Below are 21,037 nucleotides of genomic sequence, written 5' to 3' on the forward strand. Positions count from 1 at the left end.
CCTCGCTGGCCCTGTCAGCTACAACTGATTAAGCACACGCATGAGAGACAGCCAGTGGATGGGAGGGGCACATGTAGAGGTTTAGAAACAGGATCTGCCAAAGACACTTTCATCCAGGTCTCTGATTTATGCAAATTTTTTGACAGAAATCCCATTGAGTTTTATTATACTTAATCTTAAATGCGAAGAAAGTGACTCAATTTTGTGGACATCAAAGCAGCGCAGTGGGGGTGGGCTCACTCCTCTGTAGATGTGGCATCACGTCCAGGATGATGTCTGTCCTGCTGTGACCCCTGTGGGCTTTAAGATGGGTGTCTGTGGCGTTGAGAAGGTCAGCCAGATGCCCTCCGAGCGCTGGTCACTCTGACACCGAGCCAATCATGCCTCCTCGTCAGCCCCGCACGCAGATGGGCAACACTCGCTCTACACTGCCGTAAGCCAGACCAGAGATGTCCTTCAGTCACATTTTTTATATATTTGGAGGTTTGTCGGACAAAACAGCTGGGGCTTTCAGTGCAGGGAATAATGCTGTCTTTGATAATGCGAGGAGGTCAGTGGCCTATGGAGGTATTTTCAGGTCATTGTCACCATAAGCTGATCAACCTCTGGCCGACCAAAGCTGTAAAGAGGGGCTTATGGTCACTGGGCTATGTGCCCACACAGGTGGATTTGCCATTGTATCTCCATACCGTCTGGCCTTGCAGACTGAAGAGATGAAGGCACTCAGGTCTTTATAAAGTTATTAAAACTGTGACAGCATTGTCACATATGGCATAACAGTAAATCAGCATACACAGACAAAACAATAAAGCACAGCATAAAAACGCACAGTAGATGGCAACTAATTGAATACAGTGACCCAAGAAGAACAAAGTAAACGAAGGAACATTTTTGACTGTTTTTCATCTTGTATTTGTGTTTTTCTTTAATTGATTTTTCAATTCAACCCATTTTATTTACACCCATATTCCTCCAACCTGCTTTATTAACCTAACCCTAACTTTAGCCTAACCTTAGTCTAACCTAAACCTCAACTAACCTTAACTTATCCCCTCCCAACTAAAACTAATCTAAAACTAAAAAAAACAAGAGCTTCCTGCAGCCTCTACTTAAACGCTAACACCTTAACAAAATAACCTGCCCAGCGCCCCTTCTCATTGTATCCTTGTGACCCCTGATTATGTGATCGATGATATGGTTGGACAAATGACTCAAATGTCACTGTTTTGTCTGGTTTTTTAATTAATCTTACAGTAGCCATCAACTTGTACTGTATAGGGCTCCATTTGAAACATGATAAACCGTGACTAAATTATTATTGACTCATTTACACCTATAAAAGCCGTTAACTCTCTAATACCTTTTCGTCCTAATACACACATAAACTTAAACTGCCTACCAAACCAGACAGAACTTCAATGCAGTCCCTTCCACCTGTTGGTATGACAAAGGAAGCTTCCAAGTTCATAAATATAAATACACTAACATTATGAGATTAAAGTGCATATGACAGGTTTGACCAGGCTACTTGATCATATTCAAGCTTTTACAAAAAACGTGCCAATTTTTCCTCAGTTTGACAATTTTGTTGGAGTTTATAATGTTACTTCCTCACAAATATCCATATAAATTACTCAATAGTTATGATTTGACAAAAAATAATACCTTGTAACACCTTTGTTTTGTTAAATTATCAACTTCCTGCAAATCCTCACGTTTAAATTTCAAATTTTCTTCACAAATTTCCACTTGACTTGTAAAATAATAAAACGATGTTAAAGCTATTTACCACAGGGTCTATTCCGCCAAACAAAGTCATAATTGGAAGAGCCTGAGAACCATAGTCATACACACTTTACAGTAAGTCTCTATAGAGTATAGATGGCCACACATACAGTATTTGGTCGTTTAATTACACGTTTTAACTGTTTTCTTACTGGATTCATGCATTGGTATACAAACAGCTCAAATGGTATAGAATTCATTATTGTAAAAAGGTAACAGGAATCCCACTTTGTAAGTTGTCCATACAAAGTGGATGGGTAGCGTGTTATTTGACCTATATGCATTCACCTCCAGGCTTTTATCCAGTGTGAGCCACATTACAATCTAGAAAAGAGGAAACTAATGAACAAGCAGACAAGGATAGGCAGTTGCACTTGTGAAAGGATGGTTTTGCTGCCCACTGTAAACATGCCTGTAGGAGTACAATTTACATTATAAAACCACTACATTTCAACAATCCATCATGCCTCGTGGAAAAAAAAAAGCACACGATTTTACCGAGCTTAATGTGGTTTCTGGCGCACAATCAAGGTCGTAACCCAATCCAATCCTGGAATAAACAAAGGAACGGAGAAATAAACATACAATAATGATACAATGGAAAAAAATCACGGAGGAGCATGACCAGAGAGGAGGAGTCGAAGAGTCGATCTGTCACAGTTAAGAAGCTTTACAGCATGTTTCGTAAATAACAACTTCAATGTGTCGAGTTTCACTTTGCAGCAGCCCGAAGGCTTGCCCTGGAACTACACTTGAGACTCCAGTGCGGTCCTTGAGTTTATTCTGCAAAGATAGCCGGTTTATGGAATGGTGGCAACTGTTAACTGTTTTATTGACCTATTATTCAAGGTCAGTTGCCTCGGAAATGGCTTATACAAACCATGTCGCGCTGAGGCCAGAGCTCTCTTTCAGCTCCTGTGTTAGATTGGCTGAAGAAAATATGTTCTAGATGATGTGTAAACCTGTAGAAATAATGAAAAAAAAGTGAGTTATTATCATTTAAAACACATATAGAATTCTAGATGTCTAAATTGGTAGTTTTGTCCTCAAATTTGATCAGTTTTAAAGGTGTGATCACATTTGACACACAGCAATAATACAGTATCTCTATATTTTTCAGGCATATTTGTGACCAATATAAGGAAGACTACCGTTACATAGCTGTTATACTGTTATTCCTATTCTTTACTTGTCATACCAACAATGGAAGGTACAGTATTATAAATGTCGTTATAAATTATCCAAACCGTTTGACAGTCTGTTCTTCCTAACTTCGTCCCCAAACATCCAACCTTTAAGCCAAAGCACTCCACTAACTTATCTGTAATTAACCGTTTAACTAAACTAATGTTGTGTCCTCATCTTTGTGTCTTCTCCAGAGGGTACCCCAATAAAAGGTAAGCTGTAAGAAAAGTGGGTTTAACAAAAAAACAAAAAAACTTCACTTTAAACTGCTGCATAACCAAACACGATCACACATTTGAATCAACATGAAATCAACTTACCCTTTAATAATACACAAGGGGAAAAGAAAAAAAAAAAACGTTCCTGTTCTACCACCATCAATAATTCATTTGTATTTGTGCCCGGTGTTATCTGCACATTCTGTCTGTGTGATCTCATGTGTTTGACATTTCCGTGTCCTGTCACCGTTTATGTGCCATTTCTCCCACCACTGTCGCTCGTGTGTGTTCTACTGCCTTTACCTCGCTCAATGGGTGCTTATGGTGTAGCGATGGGGCGATTGAATGCACCGGGGAAGGAAAGGGGTGGCTATTATACGGCTGCTTGTGTGCTTTATGCCTCTGACATTTAGCTCGAGCCGGGGGGATGGCGGCGATAGGGTGGTCCTAGCCCTGTTTGCAAAGATGGCCTAATGAAATGAAACAGTTACAAGTGTGTTAGTCTTATTTGTTAGTGTATTTGGAAAAAGGCTGCAACGATTAATCAACAAAAAGTTGTGTTTTGATGATCATAATCGTTATCTGGACTATACAGACTCTAAAACGTGTACGAACAGACCTTTTTATAACAAAGACGATGGAATTTTTTCATCAAACTATCATAAAAGAATGAACTATTTTTAATTTCAATTGATAACACGCTTTATGTGTTAAATATTCTCTATCTGGAATCCTTCAGTTGCCATATTGCAACCTTCATTTGGTATTTTACAGGTTTCGATATACAATACAAATATTCGTTTGACTTGTTGACTAATAAAAAAGATTATCGCGGATTATTTGACTACTAAGTTGCAGCCCTAATTTGGAAAGAACAATACTGTATGTCGGTGTTTTAATGTTCAAATGTGTTGTGTGTCGTACCTGGTCTGAGCTAGAATTAGGACACAAAAAAAGCAACTCGGAGAGAATGAAGCTCATTAAATAAGAAAAGTATTTGTTGATTGCCTTAATAATCTAAACCATCTCATGCATCATAAATATATTGTGCATTGATTGTATGCACCATTTAGTACAGAAAAGGCCAGTGAAATGACCCACACAAGTTTATTATTTGTTGACTTGACCCTTTTTCTAGGAACATGCTATACAGGTAATTACATCATTACATTTTTTGTTTGTTTGCTGACGTTGACAGTGCAGAGGATTCCCCCGATCTACGTGAACATCTAACCCGGGTTCCTCCATCATCAGCCATTCCGAACATCTATACATGTCATTCCTGTGAGGAGACCTAAGCCATCCCTTTGCGTATTGGCTCTTTGTGAATAAGATCTCATAAATCATATTGTGTCAAATGAAAGCAGGCGCGACTTATGAACTCTGCATTTGCATAATGAGATAAGCAGCCCCGATAAATATTATTTTTTCACATTGGAAAATATCCTTTTGAATTTTTGGAGACAGAGAGAAATGACAATCTGATTTAGCGTTTCCAAAGGCGCGCACGTGTGAGAGAGAGGGGGACTTTTCAGCGTCATCCCTTGTGTTTACTCTCCGTTCGCTCCGATTAGCTTGCCTTCCACCAACCGGAAGATGTTATATTTCGTGTTTGTTTAATGCGGACTCGGTTTGCTCCGACACAAATCTCATCTAGCACATTTGTTGTAGATGTAGCACTGTGGAAAGTACCTCGACTCCCTACCTGCTTCATTACTGATTTCATGGGAGCGTTACAAGGCGCCAGATGGGCACTGACAACAACGACAACACACGTGGGGCCTCCTACTGCGCCCTGGTGCTATAACGACCTTGGGGTGGTGGCAGAGGGTGCTCGGATGACAGCGGAAGGATCGAGCCGGCCAGCGAAAGGCCAGCTCCGGACGCGGCTGTCACGAGTTCACTTTTCGCTCTGCTAGTTATTAAAACTTCTGCCCGCTTGTCCTTATGTGACTTCTTTCACATCAGTCTTGTGTTAATGCGGTTGATTATTTCTACCCCTCACTGTACCGCCAGATAATAGCCGGGCTTAAACACACTGTGAGAAATGTGAATCCAACACGAGACAAGGAAATGGGTGAAACAATGATTAGAAAGGACAGCGTGGCATTGGGCAGCAACAGGGAAGAGGAGCGAGGAAGGGAGATTAGGCCAGGCATTTTGTTGATCGCCTAAACAAATCAATCAAGGCTGGCTGGAGCACACTAATTGAATTACACAAATGGGACTTGGGGGTGCGCACAGTAAAGCGGCTACAGTGCACTGATGAGGGTTGGGGAGACCACAGCTTGGAGCGCTCTTGGAATCAATCATCCATGCCGGCCCCCGCCTGCTTTTTTGGTCATCCCCTCATCTGGCTCGCTGTTGTCCACCACGGTCGCTCTCTCCATCGGTCTGAACTCACAATTTTAACAACCTTTCCGCAGATCGAACTTGAAAACTAAATATTTATACAAGATCACGTTCGATGTTAATAGCTTTAAATCACCCACTCAAAGTATTATTTTTACTCCTGCAATCAACCCCCACTGCTTGGTCAACTTAATTTGTTGGTATATTTCTAATTTAACAAATGAGTTGCTGTCCGATGCCAAAACAGTTTAATTCAGCTATGCCTTTTGGAGAAATTGAATTGCCCTTCAAGAGTATTTATTTGCTGAACTCCTTTGCAGGCGGCCCTCTCTCGTGGCTCAGTCGTTCTGCAGACCTGCTCATCAGATGAGCCTGAGGCGCGCTACGCTCTTAAGCAGGACAGCTGCCTGGTTTGGGAGAAATGTCCACACCCAGTGCCCATTACTGCCTTCTTTATCAAATGGATGATAGCTGTCCAAGTGCCACTGTCCGGCCAAGAGAGGCTAACGGTGGAGATTAGAGGCTCAGTGTTGGAATGAAAGGGTCACATTGCCTCAAAACTGGAGTAATTGGCCCACATGGAAGCAATGTTTTTATTGAAATTAGGCATGCTGTTTTGAAATGTGGAATGTTCTAAAAGAAGAGGCTTGGGTAAGAGGCTCCCTGTCATGCTCTACTCCAGTTAAATACTGAACAGCAGCACAGTAAGTCTTCTATTCATCAACCAAAAAGCACTTTGCTCAAAAACTAGTCTTTTCCCCCAAAGTATTATTAAAATCTCTGTTAAAGCGGTTGGTGAGGCCCTAGTTTTACAACGCAGTAAAAGTATTGTTCTCTTGTCGGTCTTGTTCAGGCAGCATTTTTACAATAGTGAACAGGGAGCAGAACTGACGAGCGGCTTGCAATGCATTCTGGAGTGTCCACCTGGAGTTGAACTTCACACACACCTTACTCTGTGGTCTCGGTGGGGCTAAGGCACCAGGCGTCTGAGCACATTCCAACCCACCTGCCATCAGCCTGGCATTTGCTGTTCCAAGCACACATCAAACAGATCCAAATCATATCCCTGCAAAACGCACCGCGCAGCCGCTGCCACCACCTGTACTCGGCAGGTAGGCATTTTCATTTGCTTCATAAGCTCTATGCCAAAAATGCAGCTCTTCTGGGCAGAGCCAATGATCTGAACTGAAGAATGGAACAGTTTGTGCGCACCTAAAAGGCCTAAGGTGGATGCATGACTTACATTTTCAGTTTAATTAAGGGGAGAGAATGCACTCATTTGTCGCACATCTAAAGCTGCAGCGCTATTAGAGCAGTTTTCCAGCACAGTAACCCGGTGCGTTATTGTTTTGTGGGCTAGTGGATGTGATGAAGTTGGCTATGGTATATTACAAAGAACTGCAGGCTGCGGCTGGTGTATTGATGCTTCCTGGCTAAACGCTAACGAGCGGTGGTGTAGTGTTTGTCAGGCAGACCGGGGCTGCAATCTGTCTGCTGAGCCAGCCACAGCCCTAATGATATCATCAGGAAGCACCGTCAACAGAGCACTAACAAGGAATGATCTGATGCCCCTACATTCACCTCCATCAGACCCCTTCTCTCCATCCACATAGGTCTACTCCCTGTACATGAGCCCACTTTGACACGCATTATATAAGTACCTCGGTTTTCCCTTTTTCCACAAAGAATAACACAATCATTCTGTGCTATTAAACCCCCTTCTTCAGCCTTCCATGAGCTTGCACCATCACGTCACTGTTATTCCCAAACTAACGTTGAAACTGATTCAATTCATGGCTGATGATGGAGAAACATTTTTGGGTTGTCAAATTATTTTCAATACTGCGCTCGTGTTTATTTTTCATTTTTGTTTTTTTGGTACATGTTTGTGTGAATTTCAACCAGATGGATTGAGACCGCGCTGTCTCAAGTGATAGTCTGACGGTTATTCATTGTGAGTTATGAGGGATATGAGGGTTACTATCGAGAGCATTAACGGAACTAGAATGATCGAAGTTTTCCACGTATCGCCACTAACGTGTTTCTCTCTCTTTCTCTGTGTGTCTGAACATTTTCCTTCCGCAGGTGCCTTGCAGATTGAGAACAGCGAGGAGACGGACCAGGGGAAGTACGAGTGCGTGGCGTCTAATGTGGAAGGCGTGCGTTACTCGTCCCCTGCTAACCTTTACGTGCGAGGTAGGAAGCAACCCGACCACAGACCCAGGACAAAATAAATCCAAACATCCACCCATTCTGACGTTAAAGATATCCGCTCAGCTTTAGTATGCCATTACTGTTGAGCTTAACAAATGATAATTGCTTCCATTATAGGTCAGTAATGTGTTTTGCAAAATACGCAAGTAAGATATAAATATTTTAGCGTAGCATTGCCTGCCCATAAATGTAATTTCATATGCACTGAAATTTCCACATGTTAAAAATATAATTGACCAACTAACGTTCTTCTCTGTGATGTTATGCTCCATTTTGTGTCTTTTAATGCCGGCCCCAACTCACTTGGAAGGAAATGTGTAGCACAACAAGCCGTATGTCTTTACCTTATGGGTTGCAAGACACCTTTTTTTATCTGTAATTGTGTGCTCCCCTTCCGTAAGCTATGGAATCCCAAAACAGAGTTGGGAAGAACCACTTTAATAATAACAGTAGCTTTTTGCAGGTGCTGAAAAAGAACGGTAAGTCTTGGATTTTGATTGAGAGGCAAGGTATTAGTGCTATCAATCAAAATCTGTACCCCGACCCTTTGAATATTTTTGGGGGGGAATGAACTACGTAATGGTGTTATGAAAGAAAGAAAAAAAGTTTATATTTCCTAAAATGGTTTGATGATTGATGAACTCCACAAAGACCTGATCGTTTTTTCTCGAAAGTGTCTTGGAGCATATATCTTTACCATTCCCGTTTTTGCTCTGGGCTATTTTCACTGAAAGCTTTTTATCGTCAGCTGCAATCTTGGCTCAAGTCAACATCTTAAAAAAATAAAAAAAAACATCATTTATGAGGAACACCTAGTTTCATAGGAAATGGCCAATAGAGACAAAAGCAGGAACACTAATGGCAAATGACAACGCAGCCCTGTTGAGGGAGCTTTAATAAATTGAAGCAGATGCATTTTCAACATGTATTATTTATATTGTACATATTAAATAAAGATGCTACGGTATCTCAGTTTGTTCCCTCTGCTGTGTACCAAATAACTTTGTTCCCAATAAATTATTCAGTTCTTTGACATTGTAAAACGGGTCAGGGAGCTGCTTTTTCATTATTATCCCTATTATCACAGCCTCGTAAGCAGCGGCTTAAAGGAGAAAATCAGTGTGGAGATGGAGGTACAAAATGATTTCTCAAGATTAGACTGTTTTGTTGGGAGAATTTTTCCTCAAGGCCATAGTCTGTCTTCTCACTAATGCGCCCATACGTAACATCAAGCATAACTATTGGCTCACGTAATGTTATCACGGAATTCTCAGCAGAGCATTTTATAATCATTAACTACGAATAATGGGAACGTTATGTACATAATGACACAGCACAGGGATATTTAGCCGTGTTTGAATCGAATACACGCCAGCTTGAAATCATGTCCAACAATTCATGCAATCTCCATGAACACTGGCTCCATCAGCATGCTTTGAAAAGGGGGCGCACCAGGGTCATGACTGCCCATAGGGATTTACACACAATGTGACACACCTGTTATGCCTTGATGGTGTCAACCTCTGTCTGTTTTCAGTTAACTTTTGTCAATCAATTCTGAAACTTTGATGTTGACTATGTTTTGTTAAGCAAATTGCACTTGAGATTAGCAGCTGCGGTATGAAACTCCAAACAAAACCTTGCTAAGCTCCCCAGATTAGGCCTTAATTTGATTCAAACCATAATGACAGCACGTCTGATTAGCCACAGTTTCAGGAACGGTCGTTAAAGCCACAGCTGCTAATTTCAGCCCAAACTGTGTCTTTTTCTTTTCTATCTCTCATTATTTTTTGCTTTATTTTATTCTTTATTTGGTTTATTCTTCTCTAACAAAAAACAAATGCGGCCACCACAGGAGCCTCTCCTTGTGGCTTTTAAAAGGCCATAAAGCTTGTGAAATCTTTGAATTATGATTATGGTACACTTGATTTGGTGCCGGTGGTGCCTCTCCAAGCGAGGGCCACTGGGGTAAATCTGATTATTTTCCTTACAAAGTTTAATGAAAAAATGGGGGGTGGCAAGTGTACTTTCAAGTTCGGGTGTCACTGGTAGTTAGGGTGAATTAGACAGGGTGGAAAAAGCATTTTAGCTGCAGGGAAAGGTAGCAGCAGCTAAACACCTTGAGGTGGCTTTTTTTACTCTCTCTGTGTTTCCCCTATTTTTCTCTTCTCCTCATGTCATTGTGTTCTGCATCAACCCCTTTACATCCCTCAGAGCTTCGAGAAGGTTGGTGTGTTTTTTCTTTTTTACTTTTTTTAACCCATATTTGAAAAAGAAAACAATCAACATGTTTGCAAAAAAGTAGCTGTTTTGAAACTAAATTAATTACAAATTTGAAATCCTAATCAAAAAAGCTAAATGATTATGCAAAGATTTTTTTGTATTTTTTATTTTACCTTTGGTCCAAGGAAGAAATGATGAAAGCAAACCCGCTTAGCTCGGGTTTTGTTATACTTTTAATTTTCTGTTTGCATTGTGGGGCCTTTTCTCGTTTTGCATCCTTTGGTATTGCTTCTGCACCAAAAAAAAGGCTTTTCTTGCATGTAAAATGGAAACCCAGCATGTTGGAAATTACGAGTTTGGTGCATGATGGGAAATTGTAAACGCGCGTGCATGCTTGTACAACAATGGCCGTGCTGATCTTTTCTTTTTCTGCACTCCTAATTTAGGTGTTTTGACTTTCTTAACATTGTCCTCCTTCCTTGGTTTCTCAGCAAGTGTTTTCCCAACTCAACCCGTTTCCTTATTTCAGTTTTTTTCCTTTCATGTTGTGATTACAGTGTTGTTTTGTGTGTTGTTTTGTTCTTTTTCCCTAAACTTCCTTTAAACATGTTTGTCCTCGTGTGATTCATTTTTTCATGTAATTTGTGTTCAAATTCCTTCAACTGCTGCCCTGCTTCTTGAGTCTCGGAGTGCAAATGCCTATGCCGAATGAAGTATTAAGTGTACATATACAGCCAGTGTTCCTGCCATCTTGTTTATAGCCATCCATTACTGACAAAATTATATAGAATTGGGCCTGATTGGGTTACATGGTGATTTTGAGCAACCGTTAGGGGATGCCATTTACACTGTGGATCAATAGTAATATAATGACTTCAACATCACATTTGCTGTTGCTTTACGGGTGCTCAGAAATACTTATTGTCCAATGGTGAAACTAGATCCCTTAGCTTTTGTAGAGTGACTTCTGTTTACGTTCCTCGGCAGCCATGACACTCGATCAAAATACAATTTATTATTCACCAAGCCTGCTTCCCACACATACACATAAAACATTGACAAGCAAATAATGGAGGTTCTTGAAGGGAACCATAAGAAAAATAGCCACATGAATTATGTCCCTAATACTTCCCATCATAGTGCAGATACACACAGCATCTTTATGATGATAACATTGCACTTTCTTGTAAAGGAGTAAATATGATCCACCAAAATACTATGTAACATCAACCAGAACACTTTTCAGATTGTAAATGAACACATTCCTTTGATGCAGAAAGACTGGGCTGTCTCGGTGCATGTGCATGGTTGCCCTCTTAACGTTATCTGCCTGGTTCTGAATGAGCCTGCATGTTCTGCTCTGCATTTGTGTACCGTTGGGAAAGAAAGCTAGATTACACCTTATGTTCTTATTGGCCAAAGCAAACTCCTGCCATCTCTATTAGATGTTTGTCTCAAGAGTCCTGAATCTATTAGCATCCCATCCAAAAATAGAAGTGCGTTTTCATGCAAAATGTCACTTTTTTTATTTAAGCCTTACAATTCATAATTCATGTTCTTCCTACAATCTGGCTAATAATATACACTGCAGGGATCACCACAGCGTGGGGCATGCAACCCAGTATTATTTAGCTTTTTGTCACCTTCCTGTAAAACTATAGAAAAGTGACGCACAATTATTTGCCCTCAATCCACAGTCTTTTATTATTAAACACCCTGCCATGATTCCTGTCAGTATCCTTAAGGTAATAATTTCCATTTTGATAAGCCACCCATAGTGACTGTTTAGCATTGGTGCAGGCGAGGTATGTTAATACGGGGCGACCCCTGCGGCTTCTATGTAAATGCTTAAGGCCTCATCCAGCAAGTGTGACTAAAGCATCTCCATTCTGGGCCTGGGTCTGAGGCGGCAGGCAAGAGGGTGTAATCTCAGCTTCAAGGTGACACTAAAGGCTGCACATTATTTTGGCGTCCCCCTCATTTTGGGGCAGAAAACCACTGCCTCACCAAAATGGCCGATAATGTCCACCTTCTGACCTCTGTTTTTGGCACAAATCCCTCCACTACACCACCCACTACTAGAGTTAGAGCAGTACTCTGGCGTTCTCTCTCGACTGCTTTCACCTCGTCCACTCTAAGGCTTCTTGTCTTTCTCTACACATTGGGGCTTCAAACAAGTTTATCTGTTCTTATTGTTCAAAATGCTAGGTACTCATTTGTTTTCATTTTTTCTCAATTCAAAATGGGCCGGCTGGGCTCCTGGTCTCTGTGAATGAGGAGCCTGTCCATGCAATTGGGATTCTTTCTTTGTTTTATTTAGATGAAGGTTAGGTATGAATAGAGCACAATGACAACTTGACAGATACCCTCACATGTAGTAGCAATGACTTACAGCAATCCAGCATGTTGCAAAGGATTTACTAATTATAGTAAGGAATACATTTTACCTCTGCCTCTTAGCTTTTTCTAATCCTTTCTACGCTTCAGACACACATGTTCATAGATAATAATAAGCACATAGCATGACTCCCCTTTTAGCGGGCTGATCTAATGGCTCATTACCTTTAAGGATGACCCTCACTAGAAGAGACAGTTCACTGAGTTGTTCGGTGGTTGTTGGTTTTGTTGAGTGCAGGTAGACAAAGGTGAAGAGAGAGATGTTCCGTAGGGGAAACCTCATTCACTCAGCCAACACAGCTCCCGGTCCATTGGCTGACCTGAGCCCCAGGGAGAGCACAAACAGCACATTCAGGCACTCAACATTAATGAACATGCACAAATCCCCCAAAACAGACCTAGTTTGCCCTGATATTAGTTCAAAACCAGTAACAAAAGTGATGCAGAGACAAACTACTGTGGAAAACATCTAATAGTATTGATGCAAATGTCTTTGTTGAACTCAGCTGCACCCTGATACTGTCTATGCTGTCCAGACATAGTATTTTTGTGGATTTGTTCATTTGATATTCATTTGATTTCATTTAATTTTGTGTGTCTGGAACAATGCTATATTGGGAATGGATGGCATGCTTGGATGGGCTTGGGTGACATTTGGGACTGTATTGGTTTTCTGGTGACTGCCCTAGAGGATGGAGGCGCACCTGTATATGTCACTCATGCCATAGCCACACCCATGCATGTCTGTGTGAGGAATGGGCTGCCCTTTCACTTTGTTTAGTTAGGAGACATTTTTCTTTTACAAATCAAAATGCCTTAGACACATTTTTCCGGCCCTTTTTCAAGGTTTTTTTCTTTTTTTCAATGGATTTTCCATTGGGACTGCATGACTGGGCAATTAGATATGCCATGGTAATACAAGCATTATATTAAATGCTAAAGAAAAGGTCAATCCCCGTGTTGCAGATTTCTTTGTCCCCCCCTGTCAGGACAAGCTGAGGCTCATGACTGTTTTTTCAGGCATAGCATTAAAATAATTCAAGAACAATGACGTGTAAGAGTAACAATAGCAAGCATTTACCCTTTTCCCAAACATTTTTATTGTTGCATATCTCCAACATCATGCATAAAAAAGTACATGTAGATGTGAGATAATTCCGTGGACATTGTCTGTTGTGGCCAGATCCCCTACAGCGTGGGTGGATGATATTAGTGCCGTTTATATCAGTGAGAATGTCCCATGAAACAATTATCTGAATCCCATTTGGATTGACACGGTGTATTTTGGAATGCTCCTTTCAGTTCCCGTCCGACCCCTTGAGTCCTTCCCGAGTCCCTAGCACCTCGCGCCCGCCCACCTGAGCATTCCCACATGAACATGCATCCTGGTGTAATGCCTAAGGTGGGCTGGAAGGCAGGTGTGGCCAGATCTTGATTTTAAGCCCCAGTGTGTGAGATCTCCAAACCACTTTGAGCCATGGTCTTTACTTTCTTTTCTTGGTTTGGTTCAGATATCACAATCTCCTTATTCTCTCCCCACTTATGCCTTCCTCCTCCCTCCTTCCCTCTCCTCTCCCTTTTGCGTACTGTACAGTATGTCGCCTGCCCATCTGTCATTGTCTGTCTTGGTGCTTGAGTCTCTTCTGCCTCGTGTGCTTCCTCTTGCCCCTGTCCTGTCTGTCTGTCCGTCTGTCTGTCTTCCTGTCTCCAGAGTCAGCTCTTACATTTGGTTCTCTGTTAATGTCCTTCATCAGTTCTACTTTGTTTTTATGTCCCAACAAACAACATGAAGATGATACAGAAATTGTGGGCCTTGACCCCGATGCTGAAGTGGCCGTCAATGTGCTGAAATATCCTAAAAACATTATAGTGTATAGATATAATGATTGTGATGTTAGGTCACATGTCGGTAATGTTTATACTTATACTGTTTTTGGGACAGTTTAGCGTGTCAAATTTGAGCGATTCTTCTCACAAAAAGTGCCCTTCCTAACGTATAATGCCTCTTAACCATTCCATTGAGTGTTTGCTGGGATCCATTCCATTCACACAGTGTTTTTGCTAGCCCATGCTCATGTGTTCCAAACTCTTACATACTGTACACACGCACACTCATAATTAGACACTGGTATACCATGATAATAACTGCACACAAGTATCTGCTACAAATCAGTCTCAAAGTCATTCTCAACCCTCCTCACTCAAAGTCAGATCCGATCCATAAGTTAAAAACTCCTTACTTTACTGTCCTCCTCTTAGGGATTTCATTCTCCTCTCATCGTCTATGCTTCTTTTTCTTGTTGTCTGAATTTCTTGACTCAACATTATGTGATAGTACTGTCTTTAGCAACAAATAATATATTCAGTTTTAGGCACACACTTTGTTCCTCAATATTGAGTTTGTGTTAAATGGGACTGCGATGTGACAATGTGCCACCATCACATTTTGTCACATTAGCTGAAGAAACAACAATGTTTACACAGCACTGAAGCGGGTTACCCCTCCTTTACCCTCCTCCAAACCTCCCCCTATCTCTCTCCCTGTTACTCTTCAGCTCTTCTTCTATCTTCTCCTCAGTTACTCCTCAGTCTTGTCTACCTCTACTTTCTCCAGTCGTCTTTTGTCTGGGCATGCTAGCGACCCTTCAGTTATATTCCTCTATGCATTTTATCTCAATTTTTATATCTGATTTTTTTATCATTTATTCCTTAATTTACCTCGGTCTATTTATGCATGCTGTCTGTGAAACTGATAGCTGCATCTATCAATGGAACCGTGTCAGATCTTAATAAGGCTTTGTCCAGTGGATCTACCCTACTCCACAAAAATCTGATTAAAGTTTCTCATCTTTAAGATAAACCGGTTGTAGCTAGAGACAGGTGTCAAGAATACACAAGTGTTCTTGGAGAATGCAGAGATTATCAATAGCCATGTAACCCTACACTTCCTGTGCTATGGGAGAAGCCTGTAATGGTTGACTTCCTATTTGGCGTGAGTGCCAGAGAGGACAGGAAGTTCCAGGTTGCCACATTGGCCTAATGTGATACTAATCACATGGCTGCTCTTTTACATGGTCATCAAGTAGCACTTTAGACTAATATAATAGCAGTTCAAAGATGAGAAACTCATAATAGATTTTTGTGTCTTTAATTGTGCTGTGATGGGTCAAATATTGGTCAATGGAACCTTGTTGCTATGAATCGTTGCTTAATTGTTAATCTATATTGTTGTTGAAGCAATTCTGTTAGTTTAGTTCCTTCTCATTATTTGTATATTTTTATGTTTTGAAAACTTTTGTTAATTTGTGTTTAGTACCACATTTACCATGTTGGACCTTTTATGATAATTTGTGAGGGTCCATTTTCATCTGTCTCTTTTGTTACCTCTCTTTCTCTCTTTTTGATTCCCTTGTCAACCTCTTCCCCTTCCTCATGCCTTCAGTCCGTCGGGTGCCGCCTCGTTTCTCCATCCCACCGACCAGTCAGGAAATTATGCCCGGTGGCAGTGTGAACATTACATGCGTGGCAGTGGGGTCACCCATGCCTTACGTCAAATGGATGCTTAACTCTGAGGACCTGACTCCGGAGGATGAGATGCCTGTGGGCAGGAATGTTCTGGAACTGAGCAGTGTCCGTGAGTCAGCCAACTACACCTGTGTGGCCATGAGCAGCCTGGGCATCATCGAAGCTGTAGCACAGATCACTGTCAAATGTAAGAAAACTAATGCACATTTAGTTTCAAAATGTCATTGTTTAAAATGTGAACAAATGTTATTATAGAGCTAGTAGTTATGGTTCATGTGACACCACTGAATTATTATATGTTATGGTAGATGCTTTTAAATGTCAAAATGTATATATATATATATATATATATAGAGTGAGAGACACAGATCCGATATTGGCACATTTGCCCGAGGACAAAACACTCCACCCACCTTGCCGCCTGTGTCATTGTATGTTGGTGTATGAATGAGTGTTAGGAGAGTGAATGTAGGACGAATAGACGGATGGAAATGAGCTCATGGCTACAATCCAGAGTGTTACTGCATGTATATCATGTGTTTATTAACATGCATTGTCCCACCCAAATAAAGAAATAATAGTATATATTAGGGTGGATAATTTGTTTAAAATATTCAAACATTTTACATGTGTAAAGTGCAATTTAAAAGTATAAGATCATAAGGGATAAAATTGTCTGTATAGATTTTTAAATATGTTTTTACCTTCTTCTCACAGCTCTACCCAAGCCCCCAGGTACGCCCATAGTCACCGAAACCACTGCCACCAGTGTCACCATCACTTGGGACTCTGGGAACCCAGATCCTGTTACTTACTACATAATCCAGTACCGCGCCAAGTCTCCTGACAGCAAGTACGAGACTGTGGATGACATCACCACCACGCGCTACAGCATCGGCGGACTTTACCCCAACACCGAATATGAGATCCGAGTCTCAGCCGTCAACACAATTGGCCAAGGTCCCCCTAGCGAGCCTGTTGAGACGAGAACAGGCGAGCAAGCCCCTGCCAGTCCGCCTCGAAATATCCAAGCACAAATCATATCCCAGAACACTATGATGGTGCGCTGGGAAGAACCGGAGGAGCCTAATGGACAAATCAAGGGCTATAGAGTATATTACACCATGGACGATTCGCAGCCCATTCACCTTTGGCAAATCCATAATGTGCAGGACAGCATCATCACTACTATACAGAGCCTCGTACCCCAAGAGACATACACCATTAAAGTGCTGGCGTTTACCTCTGTCGGGGATGGCCCCTTCTCAGAGCCCATACATGTCAAAGTACTGCAAGGAGGTGAGGTTATGAAAGGAATTCAGCCTTGTGTATTCATAAAGATAATGATTTTTGTCCATTTTTTTCCACTGAAATTGTTACCTATTGACATTATTTAAAATCAAGGTTATTTTTGTGACATGTTTATACTTTATGCGGCATTTATGACAGATGGCCCTTGACCGTAATGCTTCAGTTATATAGCAATGGCATATCCACACGCATTTCTGCCTAATAATAGCGTCTCTGAATCTTGCCATTAATCACCAAGGCAGAGCTGACTAATGTTAAGCCTTATATATTATTGTGCAACTAATTAATAATTATTTCTATTAATTATTCCTTTTTTCACTGAAGTTCCTGGTCAGCCATCCAAATTCCAGATTGGGGCTGTGTCTGACATCAGCATTGAACTCACCTGGGAGCCGGCCTATGAGAAAGAAGGCATTATCAGCTATAAACTCCACTACAGAGAAGGTGGCTCTGGATCTCAGGTAATTGATTGTCTAAATCCTTGGTTATACTTGTAATAACATGTAACCAAAACCCTCTATCCACTGCTCATTCGTATATATCATTTGAACCACCTAACCTGAGTACTATGTCATTGTAGAATGTTACACAGTGCGTTATATCTAAGTACAGATTGATACATACACAGTGTGTCACATATTGTGGCAGGCTATTACACAGTGCATCATATGTTATTACAGGTTGTTACGTAATACATCTCATGTTATTACAGGTTATTACACAGTGCATCACATGTAATTATATGTTGTTAGACAGTGCTTAAAATGTTATTACAGGTTATTACACAGTGCATCACATGTAATTATATGTTGTTAGACAGTGCTTAAAATGTTATTACAGGTTATTACACAGTGTATCACATGTAATTATGTTGTTAGACAGTGCTTAAAATGTTATTACAGGTTACTACACAGTGTATCACATGTAATTATGTTGTTAGACAGTGCTTAAATGTTATTACAGGTTATTACACAGTGTATCACATGTAATTATGTTGTTAGACAGTGCTTAAAATGTTATTACAGGTTATTACACGGTGTATCACATGTAATTATGTTGTTAGACAGTGCTTAAAATGTTATTACAGGTTGTTACACAGTGTATCACATGTAATTATGTTGTTAGACAGTGCTTAAAATGTTATTACAGGTTGTTACACAGTGTATCACATGTAATTACATGTTGTTAGACAGTGCTTAAAATGTTATTGCAGGTTGTTACACAGTGCATCACATGTTATTACACTGGATGGATTACATGTTTTTACAGGTTGTTGCACAGTGCACCCTGGATTATGGGATAGGTGTGCAAAGTATAAAGAGACTGAGAGAAATGTGTAACTCTTCAAACTTTTGAAATTATCCTTAATATTATTCTTTTATCCACACTTGACAGATGGTGAAAACATTTGGACCGATGTCTTCGTACGTTGTGGAAGGTCTGCGGCCCAACTCAGAGTACCACTTCTCCTTGGCAGCAATCTCTAACAAAGGCATTGGAGCTTTTACCAATGACATTACTCAGAGGACCTTGCAAGCCAGTATGTAGCCTTTCTTCTTCATCTCTGTCACTTGCCTATGTGTTTTGTGTGAGTTAACATTTTTTTACCAATGGACTTTCAGGGATGTGGTGGTGATTAATGTTGTTGTTGTTATTATTGTTTTTATGTCTTTGTCAAGGTTCAGAATCAAAAGATGTGGATGTTCAATGTTTTTGTATTTTATATAGCATTTATGTCAAAGTAATTCAGCTAACAGGGAACACCTTCATGACAAATTGTTTTTTTTGTAAACTAGAACAAGTTTATGTTTTGCTTTACTCCCAGTAACTTTAGTTATTTTGTTTTACTTTACAAGTCTGCAACAAACTCACTTTATTTGTGATCGTGACACAAAATGTTTTTTCCACTTGAACTGCCAAGGCCCTCTTAAGAAGTTTGTCAGAGTCAAGCTTTGTGCATTCAATGTCAATATAAAATAGTCTATTCTAACTCTATTATTTTTATGTATTTTCTGTATTTCAATTCACAATTTCAAGTATTCACATTTTTCTTAAGAGGACCTTGATGGGCACACATCTTAACAGATCTTTTGTTTCCAGTGCAACTTTTTGACTGCAGCCTCTCAACTTCGCTGTAGTGGCTCTTGAGACAACCACTACAATGTTCATTTATGTTCTGTTTTAATTTTCTGCCGTACCTCAGTAGGCTGCTACAGCTATAGCAGTGAAAATGAGCAAACTTGCATGCAACACTGTTTTTTTCCTCTGAGGTTGTTGTTAAGAACTGTTCACTAACTACACTGTCAAACTCAGATTCAGGCATGAAAATAATCAATGTCCATCCAGCCCCATTCTGTCTTGACGCCTCCTGAGTGCGTGTGCAAATCATCACCTGTCAATATAGTAGGTCTCTGTGAGCGCACTGCATTTGATCTAAAGTGGCGAGCTGACTGGACTGGATACACCACTGCACTGCCTCTCTTACATCATATCTTTACAAGTCTCTGTTATTTCCACTCACTCCCCTGCGCAATGGAACAAACGCTCTCCTTGGAATGGCTTGGCATCACCTTGCTCACTTTGTGTCCTCTTCCTTTTATGTTGAACAAAAGCTTTAGATTGATTTATTTATTAATTTCTGTGTGTCTTTCTGAAATGTATGAAGGAATTTTGGCATCACTTCAAATACTGACCCGCTGCTATCTTTGTCTCCTGCTGAGATCTTAGAAGCCCAGAGTAATACAAATGCAATAGGCAGTTCAGGCAACCACATAGCACCTGCTGATATTCTGTGTTCACCAACTTCTACTTCTAGTCGAGAGGCTGTGATTTCTTGACATATATTAGGCTATGTTCATAATAATTTGCATTGCATAAAAATAACCGGTTCCCTGTGGTTTCTTACTTGCAGGTATTGTGATTGGTTTTGCTTCCATTTTGACTTCCTGGTTGTTCAAGTGATTTTTACATGTGTTAATGTTCAGTTAGGCAGGCTTTTCGGTCACTAAGTACAGAATATATACACTTACTTAATCTTTGGGATACCTGGAGGTAAGTGATTGTCCTTGGTCCTGGGGTATTCAGTCTGCTATAACTTCCCTTTTAGATATTTTTGGCAAATTTCACTGGGAATGATAGCAATATGGGATAACATCGAACAAACCTAAATTTTCAGCTAATAGTGATATTAGCGCTCATATATTTAGCGCTAAAAATAACTCTCTTTCATGTTTTAACCTGCAGCCATATAGATTTCCCCTTTATTGCCCTGCATTGTGTGGCAGACTGAATCCCTCGGCCTTCACCCCAGACAGATCGAAAGTACAATTCTGCAGTTTGCTATGTTGGCCATTACGTGCGGTACAAAATGTTCACAGATCATTGAAGTTTGCGCTCGGTCCAAGCAGCATTACCAAAGGCTATTGTCAGGGGAGCCACTTGGCCTCGGCGTCATAAAAATTAACTGCAACAACAATCTCTGCTCCATTTGAGTCCTTATTTACCCCAATGTGACTGATGGAAAACATTTTCGGTGGAGCCAGAAAGCACCTCTGTCATTACATTGGATTTTCACGAGCACTTTCGCCTGAGTCCTATCTATGATGTAACCGACAAGTGGCTCTCCTACAGAAGCAAAGCCTTGTGGGTAACGCGGCGGCGGTCCGGGCAGGTTGAGACGCAGTTCTTTCAGACGTGGCCAGAGTGTGTCCACAATCCGAGTGTGCGAAGCTGTTCTGACATTCTTCACAAATGCCTCGTATAGACCCTTAGCAGTGGGTGTTAGCGAACTCCAATGCCCGAGCAGTGGCAGATAAGAATCCCATTTC

The 21,037-nt window shown here is 40.8% G+C and overlaps 1 protein-coding gene across 16 annotated transcripts in view; it reads left to right on the forward strand.

Moving 5' to 3' along the window:
• ptprsa (protein tyrosine phosphatase receptor type Sa) overlaps nt 1-21,037 on the forward strand; it is a 219,882-nt gene that overhangs the window by 139,979 nt on the left and 58,866 nt on the right. For 8 of the 16 annotated variants that reach the window (XM_072438688.1, XM_072438689.1, XM_072438695.1 and 5 more), the window contains exons 7-12: nt 7,626-7,736; nt 9,969-9,980; nt 15,817-16,086; nt 16,617-17,198; nt 17,535-17,671; nt 18,606-18,750. In XM_072438688.1, coding sequence (XP_072294789.1) covers nt 7,626-7,736; nt 9,969-9,980; nt 15,817-16,086; nt 16,617-17,198; nt 17,535-17,671; nt 18,606-18,750 — 1,257 coding nt within the window. The remainder of the gene's footprint in view (nt 1-7,625; nt 7,737-9,968; nt 9,981-15,816; nt 16,087-16,616; nt 17,199-17,534; nt 17,672-18,605; nt 18,751-21,037) is intronic. The other 8 variants (XM_072438690.1, XM_072438701.1, XM_072438693.1 and 5 more) reach the window with 1 other exon arrangement.

This window comes from Eucyclogobius newberryi, unplaced genomic scaffold, assembly GCF_026437365.1.
Source record: "Eucyclogobius newberryi isolate DKJ021-1_F unplaced genomic scaffold, fEucNew1.0.hap1 SCAF_9, whole genome shotgun sequence".
NCBI classification, from domain to species: domain Eukaryota; kingdom Metazoa; phylum Chordata; class Actinopteri; order Gobiiformes; family Gobiidae; genus Eucyclogobius; species Eucyclogobius newberryi.